Source organism: Orycteropus afer, unplaced genomic scaffold, assembly GCF_000298275.1.
Source record: "Orycteropus afer afer isolate SDZICR_OR568_19922 unplaced genomic scaffold, OryAfe1.0 scaffold00109, whole genome shotgun sequence".
NCBI classification, from domain to species: domain Eukaryota; kingdom Metazoa; phylum Chordata; class Mammalia; order Tubulidentata; family Orycteropodidae; genus Orycteropus; species Orycteropus afer.
Genome location: NW_006921696.1, coordinates 2,827,842 through 2,851,794, shown reverse-complemented (window position 1 = coordinate 2,851,794; position 23,953 = coordinate 2,827,842). Strand labels below are relative to the sequence as shown.

The window sequence follows — 23,953 nt, the reverse complement described above, 5'->3', positions numbered from 1 at the left end:
GGGAAGGCCTTCGACGAGATGGATTGACACAGTGGCTGCGACAGTGGGCTCAAGTATAGCAAGGATCATGGAGCAGGTGCAGGATCATGCAATGTTTCATTCTGCTGTGCATGGATGGGGTTGCTATGAGTCGGAAATGACTCGACGGCACCTAACAACAACAACATAAAGAAAACACCTCTATATAAAGAAAACAGGGAACTCTGGTGGCATAGTGCCTGAAACATTTGTCTGCTAACCAGAAGGTTGGTTGTTCAAACCCACCAGCCACTCCTCAGCAGGAACACTGGGCAATCTACTTCTGTAGAGATACCACCTCGGAAACCCAAGGAACGGTTCACTATAAGTCGGAAAACAACTTGACGGCAGTGAATAAAGAAAACAAAAATCCTCACAACTGGTCCAATAAACAGCTTCCCATTGGATGAAGAAAAGATTGAAGTTGTCAAGGATTTAATATTACTTGATTCCACAATCAACACCAATGGAAACGGTAGTCAAGATATCAGACGACATATTGCATTGGGCAAATATGCCGCAAAGGACCTCTTTCAATTGATGGGGAGCAAGGATGTCTCCTTGAAGACTAAGGTGTGCCTGACCCAAGCCATGGCATTTTCAATTACCTCTTATGCATGTGAGTGCTAGACAATGAATAAGGAAGACCAAAGAAGAGCTTTTGAGTTGTGGTGTTGGAGAAGAATGCTACAAGTGCCATGGTCTGCTAAAAGGACTAACAAATGTGTCCTGGATTATTTGCCATAATCCTCCTTGGAAGTGACAATGGCCAGACTTCGTCTCACCTACTTTGGTCATGTTGTCAGAAGGAACCATTCTGTAGAAAAGGATATCATACTTGGTAAAGTGGAGGGTCAACGGAGAAGGGTAAGACCCTCAGCAAGATGGACAGACAAAGTAGCTGCAACAATGGGCTCAGGTATAGCAAATATCTTGAGGCTGGCACAGGACTGGGCAGTGTTTCGATCTGCTGTGCATAGGGTTGCTATGAGTCGGAGATGACTCCACAGCACCTAACAACAACAACAACAGTCTTAAAATTTTGTGAATCTTTGTGAAACAGTCTTTTCATTCAACAGCGTGATATATCCTTCTATCTATGTTGGTCTTTTCTGTGTCTTGCATTGGAATTTTGCAATATTAGCTGTATTTTGCGTATCTTTTGTTTAGTTGATTCCTGGACATACCATATTTGTTATTGGTATTGAAATGGAGGCCCCCCCTGCCCCAGACAAAAATTACTTCCAAATTGTCTGCTGGTATTAAAAAAATATATTTGATTTTGTGTGTTGATCTTATATCCAGCAGATTTTGCTCAGTTCTCTTATTAATAATTTGTATTTAGATTCTCTTAGGTTTCTTGTATATAGGTAATCAACTCATGATGACTGGCAACAGCTTTGTTTCTTCCTTTTCATCCTTATGTTTCTTTTCTTGTCCTGCTTTACTGACTGGGACCTCCAGTAGTTTGCTGATTGGAACTTGTGCCTGTGAGAATCTTTGTGTTATTTCTGTTTTAAAGCACTATATTTGTAAGGATTCACTACTGAGTATATGTTTCTATAGGCTTTTGTTATTTACACTTTGTCAATTTAAGCAAGCCCCCTAAGTTTTCCTGGTTTTATCATGAACCAGTGTTGAATTTTATCTAATGCTTTTTCAGCATCTGTTGACATATATCCTTCTATCTATGTTGGCCTTTTTTTCCCGCTAAACTGTTAAGCTAATAAATGAATAGACATTCTAAGGTTTAATCAATCTTGCAGTTTTGAGATAAACTAAACTTGGTTATGATGTCTTGTTTATGCATAATTGCTGGATTTGTTTTGCTAATATTTCATTTAGAGCTTTTGCATCTATTTTTTAAATGAGACGGCTGCAGTTTTCCTTTCTTGCATTTCCTTACCTCTTTTTGGTATCATACTTACTAGATACATGAAAAGAGTCTAGGGTACTTCTGCACAGTCACTTCTCAGTGGCAGTTTATATGCTGTTGTTGTTTTTAGGTGAAGTCGGGTTGTTTCTGACTCATCGTGACCCTGTGTACAACAGAATAAAACACCGCCCAGTCCTGTGCCATCCTCACAATCATTGTTATGTTTGAGCTCGTTGTTGCAGCCACCATTGTCAGTCTATCTCGTTGAGGGCCTTCCTCTTTTGCACTGACCCTCTACTTTACCAAGCATGATGTCCTTCTCCAGGCACTGGTCCCTCCTCATAACATGTCTAAAGATCATGAGACAATGTCTTTCCAACCTTGCTTATAAGGAGCATTCTGGATGTACATTTCCAAGGCAGATTTGTTCATTCTTCTGGGAGTCCATGGTATACTCAACATTATTTGCTAAAACCATAATTCAAAAGCATCAATTCTTCTTCAGTCTTCCTTATGCATTATCCAGCTTTCCAATGTATATGAAGCAACTGAAAATACCATGGCTTGGGTCAGGTGTACTTTAGTCCTTGAAGTGACATCTTTGCTTTTTAAAGAGAGCTTTTTGCAGCAGAACTGTCCAATGTAATATGTTTGATTTCTTGACTGCTGCTTCCATGGTATTAACTGTGGATCTAAGTAAAAGAAAATAACTTGATAACTTCAATCTCTTCTCTATTTGGCATGATGTCACTTATTGGTCCATTTGTGAGGATTTTTATTTTCTGTGTCTGAAGTGTAAGCCATACTGAAGGTTGTAGTCTTAGATCTTCATCAGTTAGTGCTTCAAGTCTTCTTCACTTTCAGCAAGGAAAGTTGTGTCATCTGCATATTGCAGGTTGTTAATGATTCTTCTTCCAGACCTGAAGCTGCATTCTTCTTCATATAGTCCGTTTGTTGGATTATTTACTCCACACACAGATTGAATAAGTATGATGAAAGGATACAACACTGACACACACTTTTCCTGATTTTAAATAATGCAGAATCTCCTTGCTCTGTTTGAATGACTGCCTCGTGATTATGTACTGGTTCTTCATGGCCACAATTAAATGTTCCCATTCTTCACAATGTTATCCATGATTTGTTATGATCCACTTAGTCAAATGCCTTTGTATAATCAGTAAAACACAGGCAAACATCTTTCTGGCATTCTTTGCTTACAGACAAGATTCATCTGACATCAGCAATGATATCCCTCGTTCCACGCCCTCTTCTGAATCCAGTGAGTTTCTGATAGCTCCCTGTCCATGTACTGCTGCAACTCTTGTTGACTTATCTTCAGCAAAATTTTACTTGCATGTGATATTAATCATATTGTTTAATAATTTCCACATTCTGTTAAAACACTTTTCTTTGGAATGGGTACATATATGGATCTCTCTTGGCATAGATGAAAGAGCGCTTCCAGTGTTGTGTCCATTTGTTGAAACATCTCAATTAATATTCTCTCAATTCCTGGCATTTGCCAATGCCTTCAATGCAGAATGGACTTCTTTCAATACTATCAGATATGCTACCTCCTGAAATGGCTGAACACTGATCAATTCTTTTTGGTACTGTGATTCTGTGTATTCTTTGCATCTTCTTTTGATGCTTCCTGCATCATTCAATATTTTGCCCATAAAATCCTTCAGTATTGCAACTCAAGACTTGAATTTTTTCTTCAATTCTTTCAGCTTGGGAAATGGCAAGTATGTTCTTACCTTTTGGTTTTCTAATGTGAGGTCTTTGCATGTTTCATTATAATGATTTGCTTTGTCTTCTTGAGCTATCCTTTGAAATCTTATGTTCAGTTCTTTTCCTTCATTTCTTCCATTTGCTTTAGTACTGTCCATTAAAGAGCACATTTCAGGGTCTCTTGTGACATCCATTTTGGTCTTTTCTTTCTTTCCTGTCTTTTTAATGACCTGCTGCTTTCTTCATATATGATGTCCTGGATGTCATCCCACAACTTGTCTGGTCTTTGGTCATTAGTGTTCAATGCATCAAATATATTTTTGGGAGTAGGATATACTCAAGGTCATATTTTGGTTCTTGTGAACTTGTTTCAATTTTCTTCGGCTTCAACTTGAACTTGCATATGAGCAATTGCTAGTCCTCTTCACAGTCTGCCTCTGGCCTTGTTCTGATTGATGATATTAAGCTTCTCCATCATTTCTTCTCACAGATGTAGTCAATTTCATTCCTGTGCATTCCATCTGTCATAGTCCACGTGTTTAGTCACTATTTATATTGTTGAAAAAAGATGTTTCCAATGAATAGGTTGTTAGTCTTGCAAAATTCTATCATGTGATCTCTAGTATCATTTCTATCATCAAGACAATATTTTCCAACTACTGATCCTTCTTTGTTTCCAACTTTTATATTCCAATCACCAGTAATTATCAATACATCTTGATTACATGCTTGATCAATTTCAGACTGCAGAAGTCAGTAAAATCTTCAATTTCTTCATCTTTGGCATTAGTAGTTGGTGGGTTGATGGATATCAACAGTGTTGTACGTCAGAACAGATCTCGAAATGTTCTTTTTGACAATGAGACATCATTCCTCTTCAATTCATCATTCCTAGCACAGTAGACCATCTGATTGTCTGATTAAAAATATCCAATTCCAGTCCATTTCAGCTCACTAATACCTAGGGTACCAATCATTATTTATTCCACTTCATTTTTGACAACTTCCTATTTACTTAGGTTCATATTTTGTATATTCCACATTTGGATTATTAATAGATGTTTACAGCTGTTTCTTATCATTTAAAATTGTGCCATATCAGTAAGCGAAGGTCCTGAAAGCTTTACTCCACCCCCATCAGTAAGGTGAACTCTCCTAGTGGTATTTTGAGTGCCTTGCAATCTGACTGCTCATCCTCTGGCACTGTGTCTGACAATGTTCTGCTGGTGTTCTTCTAGAAATGGATCAGCAGGCCCTTCTTCATAGAATCTTAGAAGCTGTGGGGAAATCTGTTCTCCATGTGTGATGCTGCTGCTATTTGAAATACTGGTGGCATAGCTTCCAACATCACAGCAACATGTAAGCCGCACCAGTATGAAAAACTGACAGACAAGTGGTGGCAGTTGTATAAAAGGGGGATTTTGTTATCTTGGCTGGTTGGTAGGACTTGCCTATAAAATCATCTAGGAAGTGCTGTGTATATTTCATTATAAAAATTTAAAATTATGTAGTTTAAAGAACAAGTTTCTGTATCCTTTAGCAGTTTCTTTGGAGTGTGAATTATCAATTATGACACATGTGGGCTTATCAGTTATGAAAAAGATATGTTAAAATATGCCTCCATGATTAAGGATATATCAGTTTCTCCTTATAATTACGTCACTTTTTATTGTATATTTATTGAAACTTTGCTAGTAGATAATTCTGAGATAGTATCTTTCTGATAATATCTTCCTTGCTTCTTTTACAATAATTTAATTATCCTCTTTTCCCTTAAAGTGCCCCCATCCTAATATTAATATAGATGCATTAGCTTTTTGGAGAAGTACTTGTTTGGTATGTTTGTTTCCTCCGGTCCCCACCTTTTTTTTTTTTTACTTTCAACATTTCTAGTTTATTATGTTTTATATACGACTTTTGTAAGTGACAAATAACTAGATTTTTAAAATAATCATATCTGACAACCTTTGTCTCTTAACTGAAAAGAGTTTGGCTGGTTAACATTTATTGTGGTTATTGACACATTTGGAATGGTGTGATTTCTATTAATCTTGCTGTATCTAGGCTTTTCCTCCTTCCTTCCCTGTTTCCTAAGTTGTTTTCTTCTAAAATTCCCTCTACTCCTACTTGGAAGTTCTATATATTTTTTTGTTGCTGTTCTTTTTAGTGTTTGTTCTTGAACTAACTAAGAACAAAATTATTAATTTCTCTATCATCCCCCTGCACAATGTACTGATATTTATGATACATTTTTGCTGTTGTTGTTAGTTCCCATTGAATCACCTTTTACTCATGGTGACCCCATATCTAATAAAATATAACACTGCTTGGTCCCACACCATCTCTGTTATCATTGGTATGTCTGAGTCCACCATTGTGCTATATTATCACTTCATCTCATTGAGAGTTTCCTCCATATTAGTGGTCCTCTACTCTACCAAACATAATATTCTTTACTAGCTCTTAATTTTTTTTTCTGATGTCATATCTAAAATAAGCAAGGTGAAGTCTCTACACCCGCAGTTCTGAGGACCACTCTGGTTTAAGTTGTGGTTGTTGGTTGTGGTTGTTGGTTGCCCTCTAGTTGACTCTGATTTATGGTGACCCCATGGGTGTGAGTAGAATGGCTTCATAAGATTTTCAAGGCTGTGGACTTGCAGAAGCAGATCATCAGGTCAGTCTTCCAAGATGTCTCTGGAAGGATTTGAACAGTAGTCGAGGGCTTAACCATTCACACCACTCAGGTTGTCCAGGATACTTTGTTGTTGTTGTTGTTATGTGCCTTCGAGTCGGACCAACTCACAGCGACCCCTCCTTGGGTTTCCGAGGCAGTATCACTACAGCAGTAGATTGTCCAACTTTCCTTCTGAGGAGTGGCTGGTGGGTTTGAACCGCCAGCCTTCTGGTTAGCAATCAAATGCCTTAGGCACTATGCTACCAGAGCTCCTGGATACTTTAGTGAACATAAAAAGTGTATTCTGGATTTCATTTTTAGTTCTGTCTTTCAGTTCATTAATACTCTCTTCAGCTTTGTCTAGTTTGCTAATCCATTCACTGGACTTTTAGTTTTAATTAATTTTTTAAAAAAAATTTTGGTAATACTTTGTTTTTTTAAAAAAGCTACCTAGTCTTGTTGGAAATGTCTTCCTCTTTTCTCATGTTTCCAATTCTTTAAGATCTTACATTACTTTAAACCTTACTCATTTTCTAGTTTCTAGCTGACATCTTTAATAAACAAAGTTATTGGGGAGGGGTGTCTAGTCCTTTTTTTTATTTCTACTGATTCTCATTTATGATGAATCATTTCCTCATATGTTTAAATTTTTTTTTTATTGTGAATTCACTTTTACTAGCAGTTAGTGTACATCTGAATCCTAAACATGTATAAGGGTAGGTCCAAAGTCACTGAGGGACCCTGTAGAATTCAATCCAAGAGGTCCATTGCTTTCTTCTCACTTTCCTGTGCTAGGGAACAGTGTAATTTATACCTACTAGAGTCCAAGATATAACTCTGAGAATCTTGGCTTTATGTAAGGATTTCATTTCTAACTCATCACTTTAGGTCTAAACTCTGCCCCCACATGGCCATTAACACTCAAGTCCCTTAGTTACAGAACTGGTAATATTCCAACACTCTTTACTCTCAGTTCAGGTGACCCCAGCATCAGTTCATTGGCTTACTGTTTGATTTTTGGTTCCCTCTTTATCTTTGGCCCCTGAATATTTCCCTCTCTTTATTGGGAGCTCATTTGTATATTTAAAGTTTTTATTAATATTTTTAGTATATAAAGACATTTCTAGGTATTTCTTACAGGAGGGTTTTCAATTTACATTGGTAAATATGTTGGTAGAGGCAAGAATCTCTAAATTAACTTTTAGAATAGGATTCTTGCTGTTAAACTTAGTGGAATAATATAATTTCATATATTACCAGACTGTGAAAAGGAACATTTCTAAAATCAGTTTATTCCTTTTCCTTGGTTCATTTCCATTTTAGGTTCATCAAGTTTTCCTGTGTTGTTTATCATTTAAACAGTTTGTTTATAAAAGTATAGTTGCTCCTCAGAAGGGTTAAAGACAAGATAACTCCTGGACTTAGCTTCTAGAGTCATAGAAACTCTTGCTATGTTGTTTTAGCTTGGAGTCAGTCAGTAACTTTTCACAGTTCAGATCTGTCAAGCAGTATGCAAAGGAAAAGTAAAAAAAAAAAAAAAAAATTCTCTATACATAAAAAACCAAACTAAATCCACTGCCATCCTTAAAAAAAAGCAAAAAACTAAACTCACTTCCACTGCCATCCAGTGGATCCAATTCATACGGCTTGTGGAAAAAATAAAAAAGCAGACAAAATGCTGAAATTATTATCTTGCTTTCACATCTCTATCCCTGATGAATTATTTCTCCCCGTACCCCCAAGGATGCCCTCATTTTCAGTGCTAGCAATTCCAGTTACAACATCTAATCCTCAGGGGACCAAAGTGGCTCACTTTCCCGCTTCTCCCCCTCTGACACTCACTCCTCCAATTTATCTGACTGCAGTATAAACATTTGCCGTTTAATATGGTGCAATGTCCACACCTCCCCCCTCTTCCACCCAGCCCCCTCCCCTCAAAATCCAGGGGAACTCCCTTTCACGCTGTGCCACTGGCATTACTCATTCATCCCCACTCAGCTTTTCCCCAGCATTTATTAAGGGCGCTGGGCTCTTGCTTCTCACTCTCGCTTTCCTCCAGCCAGACTCAGCTTGCTTGAAAGCCTCTTGCCTCGTCCTATCCCGCCAGCTGTTGAAAGTCGCGGAAGAACTTTGTGTCTGTTCAGCGATGCATTTCCCTGAGATTCTGTTTTGTGCTTTCTGGACTGCGGTGTTGGCGGAGAACTCGGATGATTATGAGCTCATGTATGTGAATTTGGACAACGAAATAGACAATGGAATCCATTCCACCGAAGACCGTAAGTTCATTTAAGTGTTTCTCTGCTAACCTTAACTGTATTGCCACCTCTTTCGGTCTAAATAGTGCATTTATACTTTATAGCCTTTGAAATGAGCTAAAAAATTAAGACTTTGCTTTTCAAAAGGGAGAAGCACGTTTAGAAAGAGAGAATTTCCAGAAAGGTATTTCTGCAAGAGGTACATGAGTTGCACCGTATGAAATTGCCTGCATTTGACTCTTTTGTGCCACAAAAACGACGATTTCATAGAGTTCAATTCATTATACATCGAAATGAATGGTTTCTGTGTCATTCTCTAGACAGTTGCACACTGTTTTTCATAAAGTGTCTTTAAAAGGAAGTGGGGTGCTGGGAATGGGCTGTAACTTGGGCCACCGAAGGAGATCAGCTTTTTATAAAGTCCACCCTAGGAAGACCTAGGCGGTCGGTAACACGTGTGTGTGTGTGTCTCGCGCTCTAGCCACGCCATGCGACTGCAGTCGAGAGCACTCCGAATGGGACAAGCTCTTCATCATGCTGGAAAACTCGCAGATGAGGGAGGGCATGCTGCTGCAGGCCATGGACGAAGTCCTACGGAGCGAACTGCAGAGGCTGCGGGCTGAGCTGGGCCAGTTCGCTAGTAGCCTACCGAGGCCAAGCACGCCGGCGGCCCCGGCCGAGGCCCGGCTGGCGAGGGCGCTGGACCAGCTGCTACAGGCGAGCCGCGATGCGAGCCACAGGCTGGCGCGCCTGGAGGGCCCCGCCGCGCAGCGGCCGGAGGAGGTGGAGCGCGCCCTCGGCGCGGCGCTCGCCGAGCTTCGGCAGACGCGAGCAGACCTCAGCGCGGTGCAGGAGTGGGCGGCCCGACGCTTGCTGCCCGCAGGTAAGGACTTGGGGCCCTCTAGGGAACTATCCTCCAGAAGGCTTTGCTTCCGGAAGCCAAGTTGGTCAGCATGCCGTGGAAGCTTAGTAAGGGAAACGTACAGACATCTGTTTCTGCATGCACAGAGTTCGGACACACCATACAAGGAGATAAAATTCACTTCAAAAAATGTTCCCAGCCTTAGTGTACCAAAAAGACAGCTTTGGAAGTAACCATCCCAGTCTTGAAATAGACGTGGAGGGCCCCAGACACCCGATCCAACTAGGCGTTGCAGGAGTTCTATTGGCAGGTAATGACCATGACCCCTTCCCCGCCCAGCTTCCCTCCGTTAGATTTCCACCTCTTCTAATTTTAGTCCGCCTCTCCCTTTAGAGACTCTCTGGTTCCCCGCGCTATTTCAGGGTCCAGACTAACTTTTAGGGATGTTTTCCAACCCCCAGGCCAGCCCCTCCGCCCTGCTGAAGCTGAGCCAGAGGCGGAATCTGATATTCTGCAAGGTCAGCGGGAATTCCTGAGGGGTCCCCAGCTCCTGAGTCTGTGGAGTAAGAGCTTGGGGTGGAGGTCCGAGGGTGAGGGATTGGGATAAACCTTCGGCTGAGGGATTCACGTGGAATAGGTCAGACGCAGGAGCCAATCTGTGTTTGAGACCCCTACCTCGCCTCTGGAACTTGGAGACAATCAGGGCCACATTGAAGAGAGTTGGTCCAAACCAGATGTAACTTGTCACAGTCTCCAGGAATCTCCAAATAGACGTGGGTCACCGAAATAACACATTTCAAACATAGTTTTTAAAAAAATAAATAGAAGATTCGGAGCCCTTTTGAGTCAAGATTGCTAAGAAATGAAATGAAAATCGTTTGGGGGTTATATTAGAAAATCAGTGACCTAGGTAGGGTAAAAATAACATATGCTTTTCCTGAGAATCTCAAACTTAACATTATCCTTCCCTATGTTTCTATTTAAACAACTCTTATTGGATGGGGTAGAGGGAAGAATTACAAGCATGTGTGAGTGCATGTTTCATTTAAAATTACACCAACCATACCAGAGTATCAGTCTTTGGTAACTATTTAGGGACCTTTTTTTAAACTTTTTTTTCTATCAGAATAGAACAGATTCTTAAATATTGAGTAGATCTTCAGAGAGGGAAGGCATAAAATGATGCATACATAGATGATTAATGTAAGTGATAAGGAAACAATTAAAATTATGTGGCCATTTTAATGGAATGAAATTTCTCATGTTTGCAAATGTGAAAAATCATTGTACATACAAGCTACCAGGAAAACTAAGGAATTATCCTAATTTTCATCTTCATCTCTGCATCCTACTTAGAGTAGAAGAGGGATGTATTTCTGAATTCTGAAATGATCATTCCTTATTATATCCAATAATATTTTTATGTACATGCTTTGATATCTCCCCCTCGGACTCCTGCCAGCTTGGCTCTTAGGGATTCCTAATCACTCTGTTGTCCCCTTCTAAGAAGCTGGTTTTAATTTTGTTTGGTCTTTGATAATATAATCAGAAAAACCATTTCATGAGGGAGTTTCTGACATTTTAAAGAGGTATCAGTTGTCTCAATCACAGGTCTCCAAAAGAAAAACCAAACCAAAACAAAACAACTGCCAGCATGCAGTTTCACTGCATGAACTCATATAGGCAGTGAAACCTAGAGAGGAAGCTGGGTCTCTGAGATGCAACCAAGAAACCTTTTGGAATGCAATCCAGGCTGGCTGGACTTATTTAAACAGGAAATCAGTTAAGTAGATTGCAGTAGGCACCCTCTTGCTTGTTACTTTACTCAACCATTACAGAGAATAGCTCAAATGCTCATGGATTTGGTGGTCTTTTGTCCCTTGATTTTTATTTGATTTAATTGAGATAGAGAAAAAAAAAATTCACTTAGCAATTTCATTTGAAGAAAGCTTTGAAAATTCAAATCATTTACTGAAAAAGTTAACATCAAACAATGACAGGAACAGTTTGTGCGTTAGTATTACAGCTACTACTATGTGGTATTCTCAATCTCAATATTGTCTTTGACTATTACTGAAGGAGAAGACTAATGTGTATTCAAGTTTTTCTGGACAGTGCATTGTCCAGAGCCACATGCTGAAATTTCACGTAGTTTATCATACTTTACATAGCTGTTTGGTTTCTGCAACTTCTATCTATTAGTTACTCTTTAAATGCTGTGGGAGTTTGCTTTTCAGAGATACCCATGGCAAGTCTTTAAATTGCTGTAAAGTGAACACCCAAACCAAAATCTACTGATGTTGGGTCAATTTTGACTCTTAGTGAGCCTATAGGACAGAGTACAACTGCCCTGTAGGGTTTCCAGGGCTGTAATCTTTACGATGGTAGACTGCTACATGTTTCTGCTGTTTAGCAGCTGGTGGCTTGGAACTACCAACCTTTTGATTAGGAGCTGAGTGCTTATCCACTGCACCACCAGCATTCTTTCTTGGGAAGTGAATACCTAGTCCTAATTTACTTTTTAACCAATTCTTTATCTGAGCTTTCATATATGAGGTTAGCATAAAACAGAGCTCAACTGTTAAAGGCTTTCCAAAAAACCACTGCCATGGAGCCAATTACAACTCATAGTGACCCCCATTGGGTTTCCAAGGTGGTAAATCTTTCCAGAAGTAGATAGCCTCATCTTCCTTCTGCTGAGCAGCTGGTGGGTTTGTTTGAACTGCCACACTTCTGTTTAGCACTCACATAGCTTAAGCACTGTGCCACCAGAGCTCCTTGTTAAAGGCTTTAGCACCATCATTTCCCAGAGATACCTAGAAGGTCTTCATTCAGCACCTCTAGCTCCCCACCTGGCCATGTGGCTTTGAGATGGATAGAAGTGAGGAGATTACAGAGCTCCCAACCCCAAGTTTGAAAAGGTCTTTATTAGAAATATAGTCTCCATTGGGCCTTAGAAAAATTCACTTCTCTTAAAAGTTTATTAGTACTCAAATAGCATTTAGAAGCATGTGGATAACATGAGAGTTTTTAAGGATAGTTCTCATTTCTTCAGATCTTCTTGAGTGCTACATGCTTGTTACATCCAGACTCACAGAATATTAAAGCAGAGTGGAAGGGCCTTTTATAAATAACACCAAAGCTTAGAGAGATTATGAGGTTTGTCAAAAGCTGCACAACTCATTAGCTGGGGGGGGGGGGGGGGAACAACTGAACTCCAACTATTCTAGCCAAATCTATTAGAAAGCAATGTAGTATTCTGGTTAAGGGAGTACATGGCCTCTGCAGCCAAGCTGCCCAAATCCAAACCCGAGTTTTGCCACACTATCAGTTGTTGTTGTTGTTGTTGTTGTCATATGCCGTCGAGTCAGACCTGACTCATAGCGACCCCTCCTTGAGTTTCTGAGGCAGTATCACTACGGAAGTTGATTGCCCCGTCTTCCTTATGAGGAGTGGCTGGTGGGTTTGAACCGCCAGCCTTCTGGTTAGCAGTCAAGTGCCTTAGGCACTACGCTACCAGAGCTCCCCATTATCAGTTATGTAACCATAAAGAAATTACATAGCCTGCTGTGCCTCAGTTTTCCCATCTATGAAATGAGGACAATAAGAATACCTTTTAGGGTTGATATGAAGATTAAAATTATATAAACAGTGATTAGAACAGTACCTAGGACATAGTGAACAACCAATAAGCACTAATCATTATCACTATTATTGCCTTTCAACATCATTGCCATTCAAAGGTAGTTTTCTACATAGTTTGGGAAGTTTACAAATACCTGAGGACATATGCTCTATTAAAGCATATTCAGCAACAACATGACGATTCTAAAGTTTTGTTTAAAAATGCATGTTGACAATGGCTGAATCGGATGAGGATGATCCACTGAATTCCCCATTTTTATTATTTTAGGGGAGTCCCTGCGTGGTACAAACAGAAAGGTTAGAGGTTCGAGTTTACTCACAGGTACCTCAGAAGAATGGCCTGGCAATCCACTTCCAAAAAATCAGTCCTTGAAAATCCTATGGAACACAGTTCTGCTCTGACACACATGGGGTCACCATGATTCCAAGCCAACCAGCAACTGGTTATTCTAGAAGCTTGGTGAAGGGAAAGGGGTATGACTTTAAATTCTCAGAAAGTGTAGTATCATTGCCTGGAGTTAGTTTAGTTAAAAAAAAAAAAAAAAGGAAAATAGGCTAAATTGGTTGGGGAAGAAGTTCTTAAAACATGTTTTTCATTATTTTGTGAGTTTGGACTATTTTCCTCCCCTGCACACCTTTTCTATTGAGACACTTTGTTTATTTGAAGAAGAAAATTAGCTTTCGTTATTATCATTTTTTTCACAGAGATTACACTTGAGATCCTTCAAATCATAACGTGATACAGCATGTAATGTCCAATTGTGTTCATTAAGATGCCTATGCTAAAATTCCTGAATGGCAGAAAAATATCTGAATGAATTTATAATTTCTTTCATATTCTTCTTCTTACTTTATTGCTACTGTAGGTTGTGAAACAGCGATTTTATTCCCAATGCGTTCCAAGAAGATTTTTGGAAGCGTGCATCCAGTGACGCCAATGAAGCTTAAGTCATTTAGTGCCTGCCTTTGGGTCAAAGCCACAGATGTTTTAAACAAAACCGTCTTATTTTCCTATGGCACAAAGAAGAATCCATATGAGATCCAGCTGTACCTCAGTTATCAATCCACAGTGCTTGTGGTGGGTGGAGAGGAGAACAAACTGGTTGCTGATACCGTGATTTCCCTAGGAAGGTGGACCCATCTGTGTGGCACTTGGAATTCAGAGACAGGGTCCATGTCCTTGTGGGTAAATGGAGAACTGGTGGCTACCACTGTAAAGATGGCCTTAGGTCATGCTGTTCCTGAGGGAGGAATCCTGCAGATAGGCCAAGAAAAGAATGGCTGCTGTGTGGGCGGTGGCTTTGATGAAACTTTAGCCTTTTCTGGCAAACTCACAGGCTTCAATATCTGGGATCATAGTCTCAGCCGTGAAGAGATAAGAGAGGCTGGAGGAGCCGAGTCTTGTCACATCCGGGGAAATGTGGTTGGGTGGGGAGTCACAGAGATCCAGCCACATGGAGGAGCTCAATACATCTTGTAAGGGTTGTGAAACTCTACTTGAAGCCAAAGAAAGAAACTCATGTCTTAAATCTATGCCAGCTGGGAAGGTCTAAAAACTTCAGCACATAATAAGAACACTTGAGACTAATGAAGGACAGAGTTGAGATTGATCTTTATTTATCTTGGCAAAATACTGATAAACAGTGGAAGGGAAGATATTGGAGAAGGTTTTGGGGATAGTGATACTAGACTTTATGCCATGGTGCTTTCAGATTAATCTGCATCTTTATCAGATAAGCTCACAAATAATTAAAAAAGATTGTATTGTTGAACAGAAGGACAATTGTTTTACTTTCCTTTGGTTAATTTTGTTTTGGCCAGAGATGAATTTTACATTGGAAGAATAATAACATTTGTTGTTCATTATTCATTGTTATTGGTATGTACCTTATAAAAAATGATAAAACATATTTATACTATAATGTGACTTAACAAATATAAATGTAGTTTACATGTTATTATCGAATGTTGTTCTTTTGGAGGAGATAGTTGTATAAGTTATATTGTAAAATGGTTTTGTATTAATTTTATTAAGACTATTTTTGTAAAGCTCTACGGGAAATAAAATATTTTATAAAACTAACTCATGTTGTCTAATTATAAATTTAAGAAATGTTTTGAAGCAAATCCACACTTCACTCTTCTCATCTAAAGTAGATAATAATTTTCAGAGCTTAATCTATTATGTAAACAATAATAGCATTGTTAGAAATAAACTGTAGAGTTGTTTTAAACTTTGACACTCTCGAGCTCTTAAGTCTTAAGCAAGAAATATGATCTTAGTTGTCAGTTCATCTCTTTGGGTTTTCATTTTCTCAACTGAGAAATCAAGGAATCGAGGAACTAATTATTCCTAGGTCCCTCCTAGTTTGGTGACTATGAGTTTATATAGCTTATGAAAAGGAAAAAGTATAGGGACTACTAGTGTTCCACTTGTACATGTTAAACCTGCAAGCAATGGCTTAGCACTGTCATTGGGGGAGATTGGGAAAAGAAACAATAACTCTTGCCCTTAAAGTACATCCATTTTCTTTTTTCCTCGTGAAGGAGATGACAGTCAAGACCCCTTACATTGCAAATGGGGAATTAACTCCAGTAGGTTTTACATGGGGGCTGACAGAAGAGTATTTTGAGGCAACACTTTGCTTCTCAATATCAGTGGGAAATCTGGTAGAACCGCAGTGGTGAGGTATCTGTATACAGATAGGGCCTGAAAAATCACAGTTCACCTCCTATTCATGTTGTTGTGCTGTTGTTATGTGCAGTCAAGTCAGACCCGACTCATAGCAACCCCTCCTTGGGTTTCCGAGGCAGTGTCACTATGGAAGTAGATTGCCCAATCTTCCTTCCAAGGAGTTGCTGGTGGGTTTGAACCGCCAACCTTCTGGTTAGCAGTCAAGTGCCTTAGGCACTATGCTACCAGAGCTCCTATTCATAAGGTCTAGCATATGCTTGGACCTAGGACCCTATAGACCAAAACCAAATTCACTGCTATCAAGATGATTCCAACTCATAGCCACCCCCTTTGGGTTTCCGAGGTGGTAAATCTTTACAGAAGTAGATTGCCCAGTCTTCCTTCCACAGAGTGGCTGTTGGGTTTGAAACACCAACTTTCTGGTTAACAGTCAAAATGCCTTAGGCACTATTTCACCAGGGCCAGGTGTAATTATTACGTCACCTTTTGTAACTAAATAGTTGGGTGTCCTTAGACAAGTTACTTAACTCCTCTGTTCCTTCTCTGAAAAATGAAACAGACTTTTCGTGCCTTTCAGCAATACAATTCCATGAATCTAAGAATCTTTGAAGATGCCAGGGCACAGGTATTGCTTTAGCCCACATGTGAGAACCACAGAACCAGGCTGATGAGTCTCTAACAATCTCTCTCTGTTTTGAGCTGTCAGGCCAGTCTCTGACTTTGGAGGTTACATAAATGAAGGTTGCAGATAACAAAGTCCCTGTCTAACCATTTATTGTCTACACGACTTGAATGCTCACCTGGAAAAAGAAATCCTGGGCTCAACCATAGACAGAGTTCAGCATGCTTTCAATACTTTTCCACAATCTCCAGCATGAATTAGATCTGTTCAGGAGACCCAAGATGATACAGGCCAAAGTATATGCAGACTCACATACTGGCAGAGTTAAATGTAAGAGAATGTTTTATTTTTATAGTAATTACGTATCAAAGGTAAAGAAGACGCAGATAGACTACTGTTCTGGGTTACAATAGTAGAAATTTCATTTGTGACAGCTGTAAATCTGAGTATGTGTTCCAAGGACTTCTAATTGTTCCCTGACATTGATTTTCTCTTTTTTTTCCTTAGTAACCAAAATCAAACCAAATGCACTGCCGTCCAGTTGGATCTGACTCATAGTGACCCCTCCTTAGGTTTCCGAGGTGGTATCACTACAGAAGTAGATTGCTCAACCTTCCTTCCGAGGAGTGGCTTGTGGGTTTGAACCACCAGCCTTCTGGTTAGCAGTCAAATGCCTTAGGCACTATGCTACCAGAACTCCCTAGCTCAGACTTTAGTAGCACATATGACCACTTGGAGGAAAGACTAACTTTCCAGCATATGACTATGTTCTGACCAACAATGAAATATTGTGTGTGATTCTCAAGGAATAAACTTCTCTTTTCCTCCCTCCTTCTCTGGCTGGCATATGGTAATAAAGGCTGGAATTCCAGCATCCACCATACACCATGAGATTCAGCACAACAGTAGAGAAGAAACTTGAATCTCCCATGATTATGAAGCTGCCCCACCAGCACTGGGTTGTCTCCCCCTGTTCTTTTAGATGAGAAAAAAAAATTTTGTTTCTTTTTTTTTTATTTCCTTTTTGTTTGGTTTTTTATTTTATTTTTCTTTCATTACTTTTTTTTTTTAATTAAAAAGACCAAGCACTTTATTCTTTCATAACACTTGTAGCCTGTACTCAGAAAATATATTCCACAGACTCTCAGGGAAGTGGGAAATTGACATTTTTAAAAAACTAATCAATAGAACTTAATGAGTTTTAGCATTTATAGTGTCACTAACAGGGGAAAATAAGAAATGTGTAAAATCAAGATGCTGTTGCTGTTGTTGTTAGGTGCCATCGGGTTGGCTTCAGCTCACAGCGACCCCACGTACAACAGAGTGAAACAGTGCCCAGCCCTGTGCTATTCTCAGCATGCCTGCTACCTTCAGCCCTCATTGCAGCCACTGTGTCAATCCATCTCCTTGAGGGTCTTCCCCTTCTTTGCTGATGCTCTACTTTAAAAAGTATGATATCCTTCTCCAGGGAATAGTCCCTTCTGACAACATGACCAAAGTAGATGAGACGAAGTCTGGCCATTCTTGCTTAAAAGTAGCATTCTGGCTGCACTTCTTCCGAGGCAGATTTGTCATTCTTCTGGCTGTCGATGGTATTTTCAGTATTCTTTGTCAACATCACAACTCAAAGGCACCAACTCTTCTTCAGTCTTCCTTATTCACTGTCCAGCTTTCATATGCATACAAGGCAACTGAGAATACCATGGCCTGGGTTAGACACACCGTAGTCTTCAAAGTGACATCTTTGCTCTTTAATACTTTAAAGAGGGCCCTTGGAGCAGATTTGCCCAGTGCAATATAATGTCTGATTTCTTAACTGCTGCTTTCATGGGTGTTGTGAATCCAAGTAAAATGGAATCCCTGACAACTTCAATCTTTTGTCCATTTATCATCATGTTGCTTATTGGTCCAATTGGGAGGATTTTTGTTTTCGTTATGTTGAGGTATAATCCATACTGAAGACTATAGTCTTTGATCTTCATAAGTGAGTGCTTCAAGTCTTCTTCACTTTCAGGAAGCAAGGTTGTCTCATCTGGACATCACAGGTTGTTAATGAATCTTCCTCCAATCCTAATGCCTCGTCCTTCTTCGTATAGTCCAGTTTCTTGGATTATTTGCTCAGCACACATTATGATTAAATATGGTGAAAGGACACAACCCAGATGCACACCTTTCCTGACTTAAATCCATGCAGTATCCCCTTGTTCTGTTCAAACAACAGCCTCTTTGTCTATGTACAGTTTCCTCGTGAGCATAATTAAATGTCCTGGAATTGCCATTCTGCACCATGTTATCCATTAATTTCTTATGATCCACACGATCAAATGCCTTTGCAGAGTCAGTAAAACATAGATCAACATCTTTCTGGTATTCTTTGCTTTCAGCCAAGATCTAACTGACATCAGTAATGCTATCCCTCGTTCTATGCCCTCTTCTGAATCCAGTTTGAATTTCTGGCAATTCCCTGTCAATACACTGCTACAACCATTTTTGAATTATCATCAGCCAAATTTTACTCGCATGTGATAGTAGTGATATTGTTTAATAATTTTCACATTTGGTTGGATCACCTTTGTTTGGAATGGTCACAAGTATGGATCTCTTCCAGTCTTTTGGCCAGGTAGATGTCTTCCATATTTCTTGGCATCAACAAGTAAGTGCCTCCAGTGCTGCATTCATTTGTTGAAACATCTCAGTGGGTATTCCGTCAATTCTGGAAGCCTTGTTTTTCCGCTAGTTCCTTCAGTGCAGTTCGGACTTCTTCCTTCAATACCATTGGTTCTTGGTCATATGCTACTTTCTGAAATAGCTGAACATCGACCAATTCTTTTTTGTGCAGTGACTTTGTGCATTCCTTGCATCTTCTTTTGATGCTTCCTGCTTTACTCAATCAAGATAAAACATCTAAAAAATAAGTATCATCATGCTTGCTTATCACATTATTAAATTATTAAACAATATCATTACTATCACACACAAGCAAAATTTTGCTGATGATAATTCAAAAATGGTTGTAGCAGTGTATTGACAGGGAACTGCCAGAAATTCAAACTGGATTCAGAAGAGGGCATAGAACGAGGGATAGCATTACTGATGTCAGTTAGATCTTGGCTGAAAGCAAAGAATACCAGAAAGAAGTTGACCTATGTTTTATTGACTCTGCAAAGGCATTTGATTGTGTGGATTATAACAAATTATGGGTAACATTGCCTCAAGTGATTAGGAGAAAATAAAAAGTATGTGTGTGTGAATAACACATAATACATATTATTTAAGGAGTTCTGGTGGCATAGTGCCTAAGGCATTTGACCGCTAACCAGAAGGCTGGAAGTTCAAACCCGACCAGTTGTTCCATGGAAGGAAGACAGGGCAGTCTGCTTCCATAAAGGTTTTACTGCCTTGGAAACCCAATGGGAGTCACTATGAGTTGGAATCGATTTGATGGTAGCGGGTTTGGTTTTGGGTATATATTATTTATTTGTCCATGTGTGTGTGCTAGGGTGACCAGATGTCCTGGCTTGCTGGGATTGACAAGGCTTTTGCTTTGAAGTCCCATATTCCAGGAAACCCCCCAATGTTGTGTAAACTGGCATGATTTTGCACCCTGTGATTATGTATGTCCAGTAGAGTAACTTTATTTTATTTTTTTTGCAGAAATAACATATGAACAAGACACAGCTGATATATATATTCCTTGTCTATTTCAACATAAATTGGCTATTAAGTATTAATTTCTTTAGAATAGCTTCAGAATATTTTACTAAGCATATATTATAGAATTCTAGAGTTTGTTTTTTACAATGATCTAATTAACTTCATTTTAAGAATTAGTTTTACAAATGAAAGAAAAATTATAATTGAGTTTTATTTATTTATTGTCAAATCTCACATTGGAAAGCTCTTCTTTGAGTAGTGTACTAAGACTAAATATTTTCAAAGTCATCCCTTAGTTGCTTATGAAATGATATAAAGTTTAAAGCCTTGGTCAAAGTAACAGTGTGTGTATTTCTGAATCTAGTGAATTTGAAAACTCAGATTGCTGTTGCTTGTATTCAGTTTTATAAATGTGCCATTTAGAGGAAAGCTTTCTGGGCTTGGTGTCCATCAACAACCCGATGTTCAAATCCTGGCACCATCACCTACAAGATGACAGCCTGCCAACTAATCTCAACTAAATCTCAAAGACCTTGACTGACTAAGAAACTAGGAATAACAGGACTTGTGTACCTTATTGAAAGAGTATTAGGAAAATCATATAAAAGGAGACAATGTATCTTCTAAGCAATAGTTTTTAAAGTAAAAGAGTTATAAAATGATTTTCCAAGTTGTTCCTAGTCAATTAAAACATATATAAGTAAGCAAAAAAACACAGAGACAAATAAATGAATGAAGGATTCTCTTACATTTGGGCATGTCATTTTCTGAGTTCAGCACACAGATGTCGCTATCTGTGTAGGCCTTATTCTACTTCACAGCGACATCTTCTGGTGAAGTCAAGGAGGTGCAAACTCTGGCTTGCACCAGTTCCAAGACTTGGCTAACAAGAATTTTTTCTGCTCTAAGATGTGTCTTTATTTCTTGATCCACATTTAGGTTAATTTTTTGCACCCTTACATTCATATTTCACTATATTTAATAATATTATAGTCGAATACACTTTAAAAAGTTGTTTAGTAGTCTTTTTTCTATAATACTTGATTAATGAATTATTCCCCAGCAATTTGTAATATGGTAAACTTAAAATCTTTTCCTTTCAGAGTAATTGTGTTATGAATTTTTAATGGCTAATCAACTCCCAAGGGGTAATGAAACTCCAGAAATGCTTATAGCTCTGCCTCCAATATTTTCATATGGGTCTGGCACATGGCAGATACTCAATTAGTGATGACAGTGAGCATGATGCTGATGAAGACAGTTATAAGAAGAATCATAGCAACCGTTGAGGAACTATGGGCCTTGCACTGTGCAAAGCACAGATGCTCTTCTACCCTGTAATAATGTGGTATATTATTTCTGTCATAATGAATGAGTACCAGTTTTCTAGTCCTAGTTTTCTGAGACTGCTCACCAATTAGTAGTTTAAATTTTGTCTCACATAGAGAAAGGAATGAGGTGAATTTATCACAATTAACTGGACAGTCTTTTCCATGCAACTGCCAATACGTCAGAAAGGAATTTGGACTCTTGCTGAGACAGTATTACACTTTCTTTCCAAAGACTTTCTACTTAAGTTTCAAATCCTCTGAGGTCATCTTTTCATTTGTGTCAGAGCACCATGCTAAAGGCATATTGATAGGCAGGCCTATTTCCTTAATCTTAGCACTGATTTGGAAACGCAAAGGGAATGACACTACTGATTTTAGTTTTGATAGCAGTGGTATACATGCATTGCATTGCAGGATTCCAAATCAAAATTTGGAAAGGGTTTCCCTATAATATATTACCTTATTTAAGAGCCTCCAATAGTATTGTCAGCTGCTTAGATGGTAGGCAACTCACGCTGAACTAAGCGTTAGTTGTGCTTTTATTTTCCAGTACTGGACAACTATTACAGCCTATGGTCACTGGAAAACAATCTCCCACTTCCCGATTTTACAAAGTATCAAATTACATTTTTTAATTTGAAAATAATTCACTATCCAAGTGACATCTTTGCTATTTATTTATTTATTACTTCAGTGGGAAATGTTCAATATTTCCCAACTAAATATGATTTTGGGGAGCTCTGGTGGTGTAGTGCCTAAGGCATTTGACTGCTAACCAGAAGGCTGGCAGTTCAAACCCACCAGCTACTCCTCGGGAGGAAGGTTGGGCAGTCTACATCCACAGTGATACTGCCTTGGAAACCCAAGGAGGGGTCACTATGAGTCGAATCTGACTCGATAGCAGTGAGTTTGGTTTTTGGTAGTATGATTTTAGCTGTAGGTTTTTTTGTTTTTGTTTTTGTGTTTTTGCAGATACCCTTTATCAAATTAAGTATATTATCTTCTGTTGCTAGTTTGCTGGGAGTTTTTATCATAAACTAGCTTTGAATTTTACTAAAGGAGAGACTTGAAATTTTGCTTTTCACATTTAAATCTTGTTCCACTTAGAGTTAATCTAGGGATGTAGTGAGACAGACAATTATTCCAAAACTATTTATTGGATGGTATATATCTTTTTCCACTACAAAGATATCCCTGCTATATATGCAATTTCCATATATGCATAAGATTGTTTCTCAATTCTCTATTCTACTTCATTCCTATTCTTACACCTGTAACACACTGTCTTAATTACTATATCTTTGCAATATATTTTGATTCTGGTAAGGCAATTACCACCACTTTCTCAATCACTACTTTCTCTTGCAAAATTGTCTTGGCTGTTGTGGTAGTTTGTATGTCAGCTTGGCTGGGCCTGGTGGAGTGGCTGGGTAGCTGGATATAGTTATTCCCCATGGTGAGACTGGTAATTAATTCCATGGTGGAATCTATTGGAGCAGCTGAGGGATGTGGGCTGCTTCTATTATATAAGAAGCAACTTTGGGGAAGGTCTCCAGCTTTTTGGCACGCTTCAACCCTGCTTGTAGCCAGGTCATTGTTCAACAGCCTGCCATGCTCTGCCCACCTTGGGACTTTTTCTGGACTTGAATTCGTGACCTGCCATGTTGTTTGGTGATATCAGAACTGTGCCTTTTCACTTGTCAACCTTGGGTTTGTCAGCCTCAGCAGCCAATTGCTGCCTCAGTGAATAAAAGCCTCCAGCTTCAGTGGGCCAAGAGCAAGAGGCAGAGCTGAAGCCCAGGGTTGAGGGGCTTTCACCCAGCCCCTAGAGCCTGGCACTTTGAACTTGGACTTCTAGCCTCCAAAATTGTAAGAATAAACTCCTGTTTGTTCAAGTCATCCCATTTGTGGTATTTTCTGTTAGAGCAGCACAGCTGCTATTTATTATATGTGTATAATAAATAATATGTATATATGTGTTATACCAACACAACTGTCTGTTTCATCTTACCTTACTTGTAAATTTTTAAATAATTTTCTCATCTTTCATGGAAAGTCTGATTGGCATTTTTTTAAAAATTTCATTGAATTTATGGATTAGTTTATAGAAAATGAATATCTCTGTTACATCAAGTAAAAATATACCATAAGCATGGTATACTGCTCCATTTGTTTATATTTTATTTGCAATAAAGTTTCATTATTTTTTCCTCAAAAATCCACATTTTTCCTCTTAGTATTTTATATTTTGCTACTTTAAACAATGTTTTTTACACTTTTTTATTTAAAAAAACTTTATTGTAAGTACAGACAACAAAGATAAACCCTTTTACATATACAATACTGTGTATCAGTGATAAACATTAATCTATAGGTAAATAGATGGATAGATAGGCTGAATGATCAGGTATGTCTATGCAAGAGGGAATATACCCATGACCATATATAAGGTTGGCAGATAATATTTCTACATACATATTTGTATGTGCTATAAGAATGTCCATATATATAATGTTGTTGTTGTTGTTGTTATGTGCCGTCGAGTCCGACCCAACTCATAGCGACCCCTCCTTGGGTTTCCGAG

At 38.9% G+C, this 23,953-nt stretch overlaps 2 protein-coding genes across 2 annotated transcripts in view; one reads left to right on the top strand and one right to left on the bottom strand.

The window, feature by feature from the left end:
• The window catches only part of VEPH1 (ventricular zone expressed PH domain containing 1), a 407,512-nt gene that overhangs the window by 298,988 nt on the left and 84,571 nt on the right, over positions 1–23,953 (bottom strand). The window lies entirely within an intron of this gene.
• On the top strand, positions 8,452–14,547 carry PTX3 (pentraxin 3). The gene is made up of 3 exons (XM_007943546.2): positions 8,452–8,581; positions 9,042–9,443; positions 13,934–14,547. The coding sequence occupies exons 1-3, from the start codon at positions 8,452–8,454 to the stop codon at positions 14,545–14,547; spliced, it is 1,146 nt and encodes a 381-aa protein (XP_007941737.1).

Bases quoted from the DNA above. Each gene is read 5' to 3' on its own strand.
- PTX3 (XM_007943546.2), top strand. From the start codon at position 8,452: ATGCATTTCCCTGAGATTCTGTTTTGTGCTTTCTGGACTGCGGTGTTG. The intron at 8,582-9,041 runs GTAAGTTCATTT...CTCGCGCTCTAG, and splicing joins AATCCATTCCACCGAAGACC to CCACGCCATGCGACTGCAGT. The intron at 9,444-13,933 runs GTAAGGACTTGG...TTGCTACTGTAG, and splicing joins CCGACGCTTGCTGCCCGCAG to GTTGTGAAACAGCGATTTTA.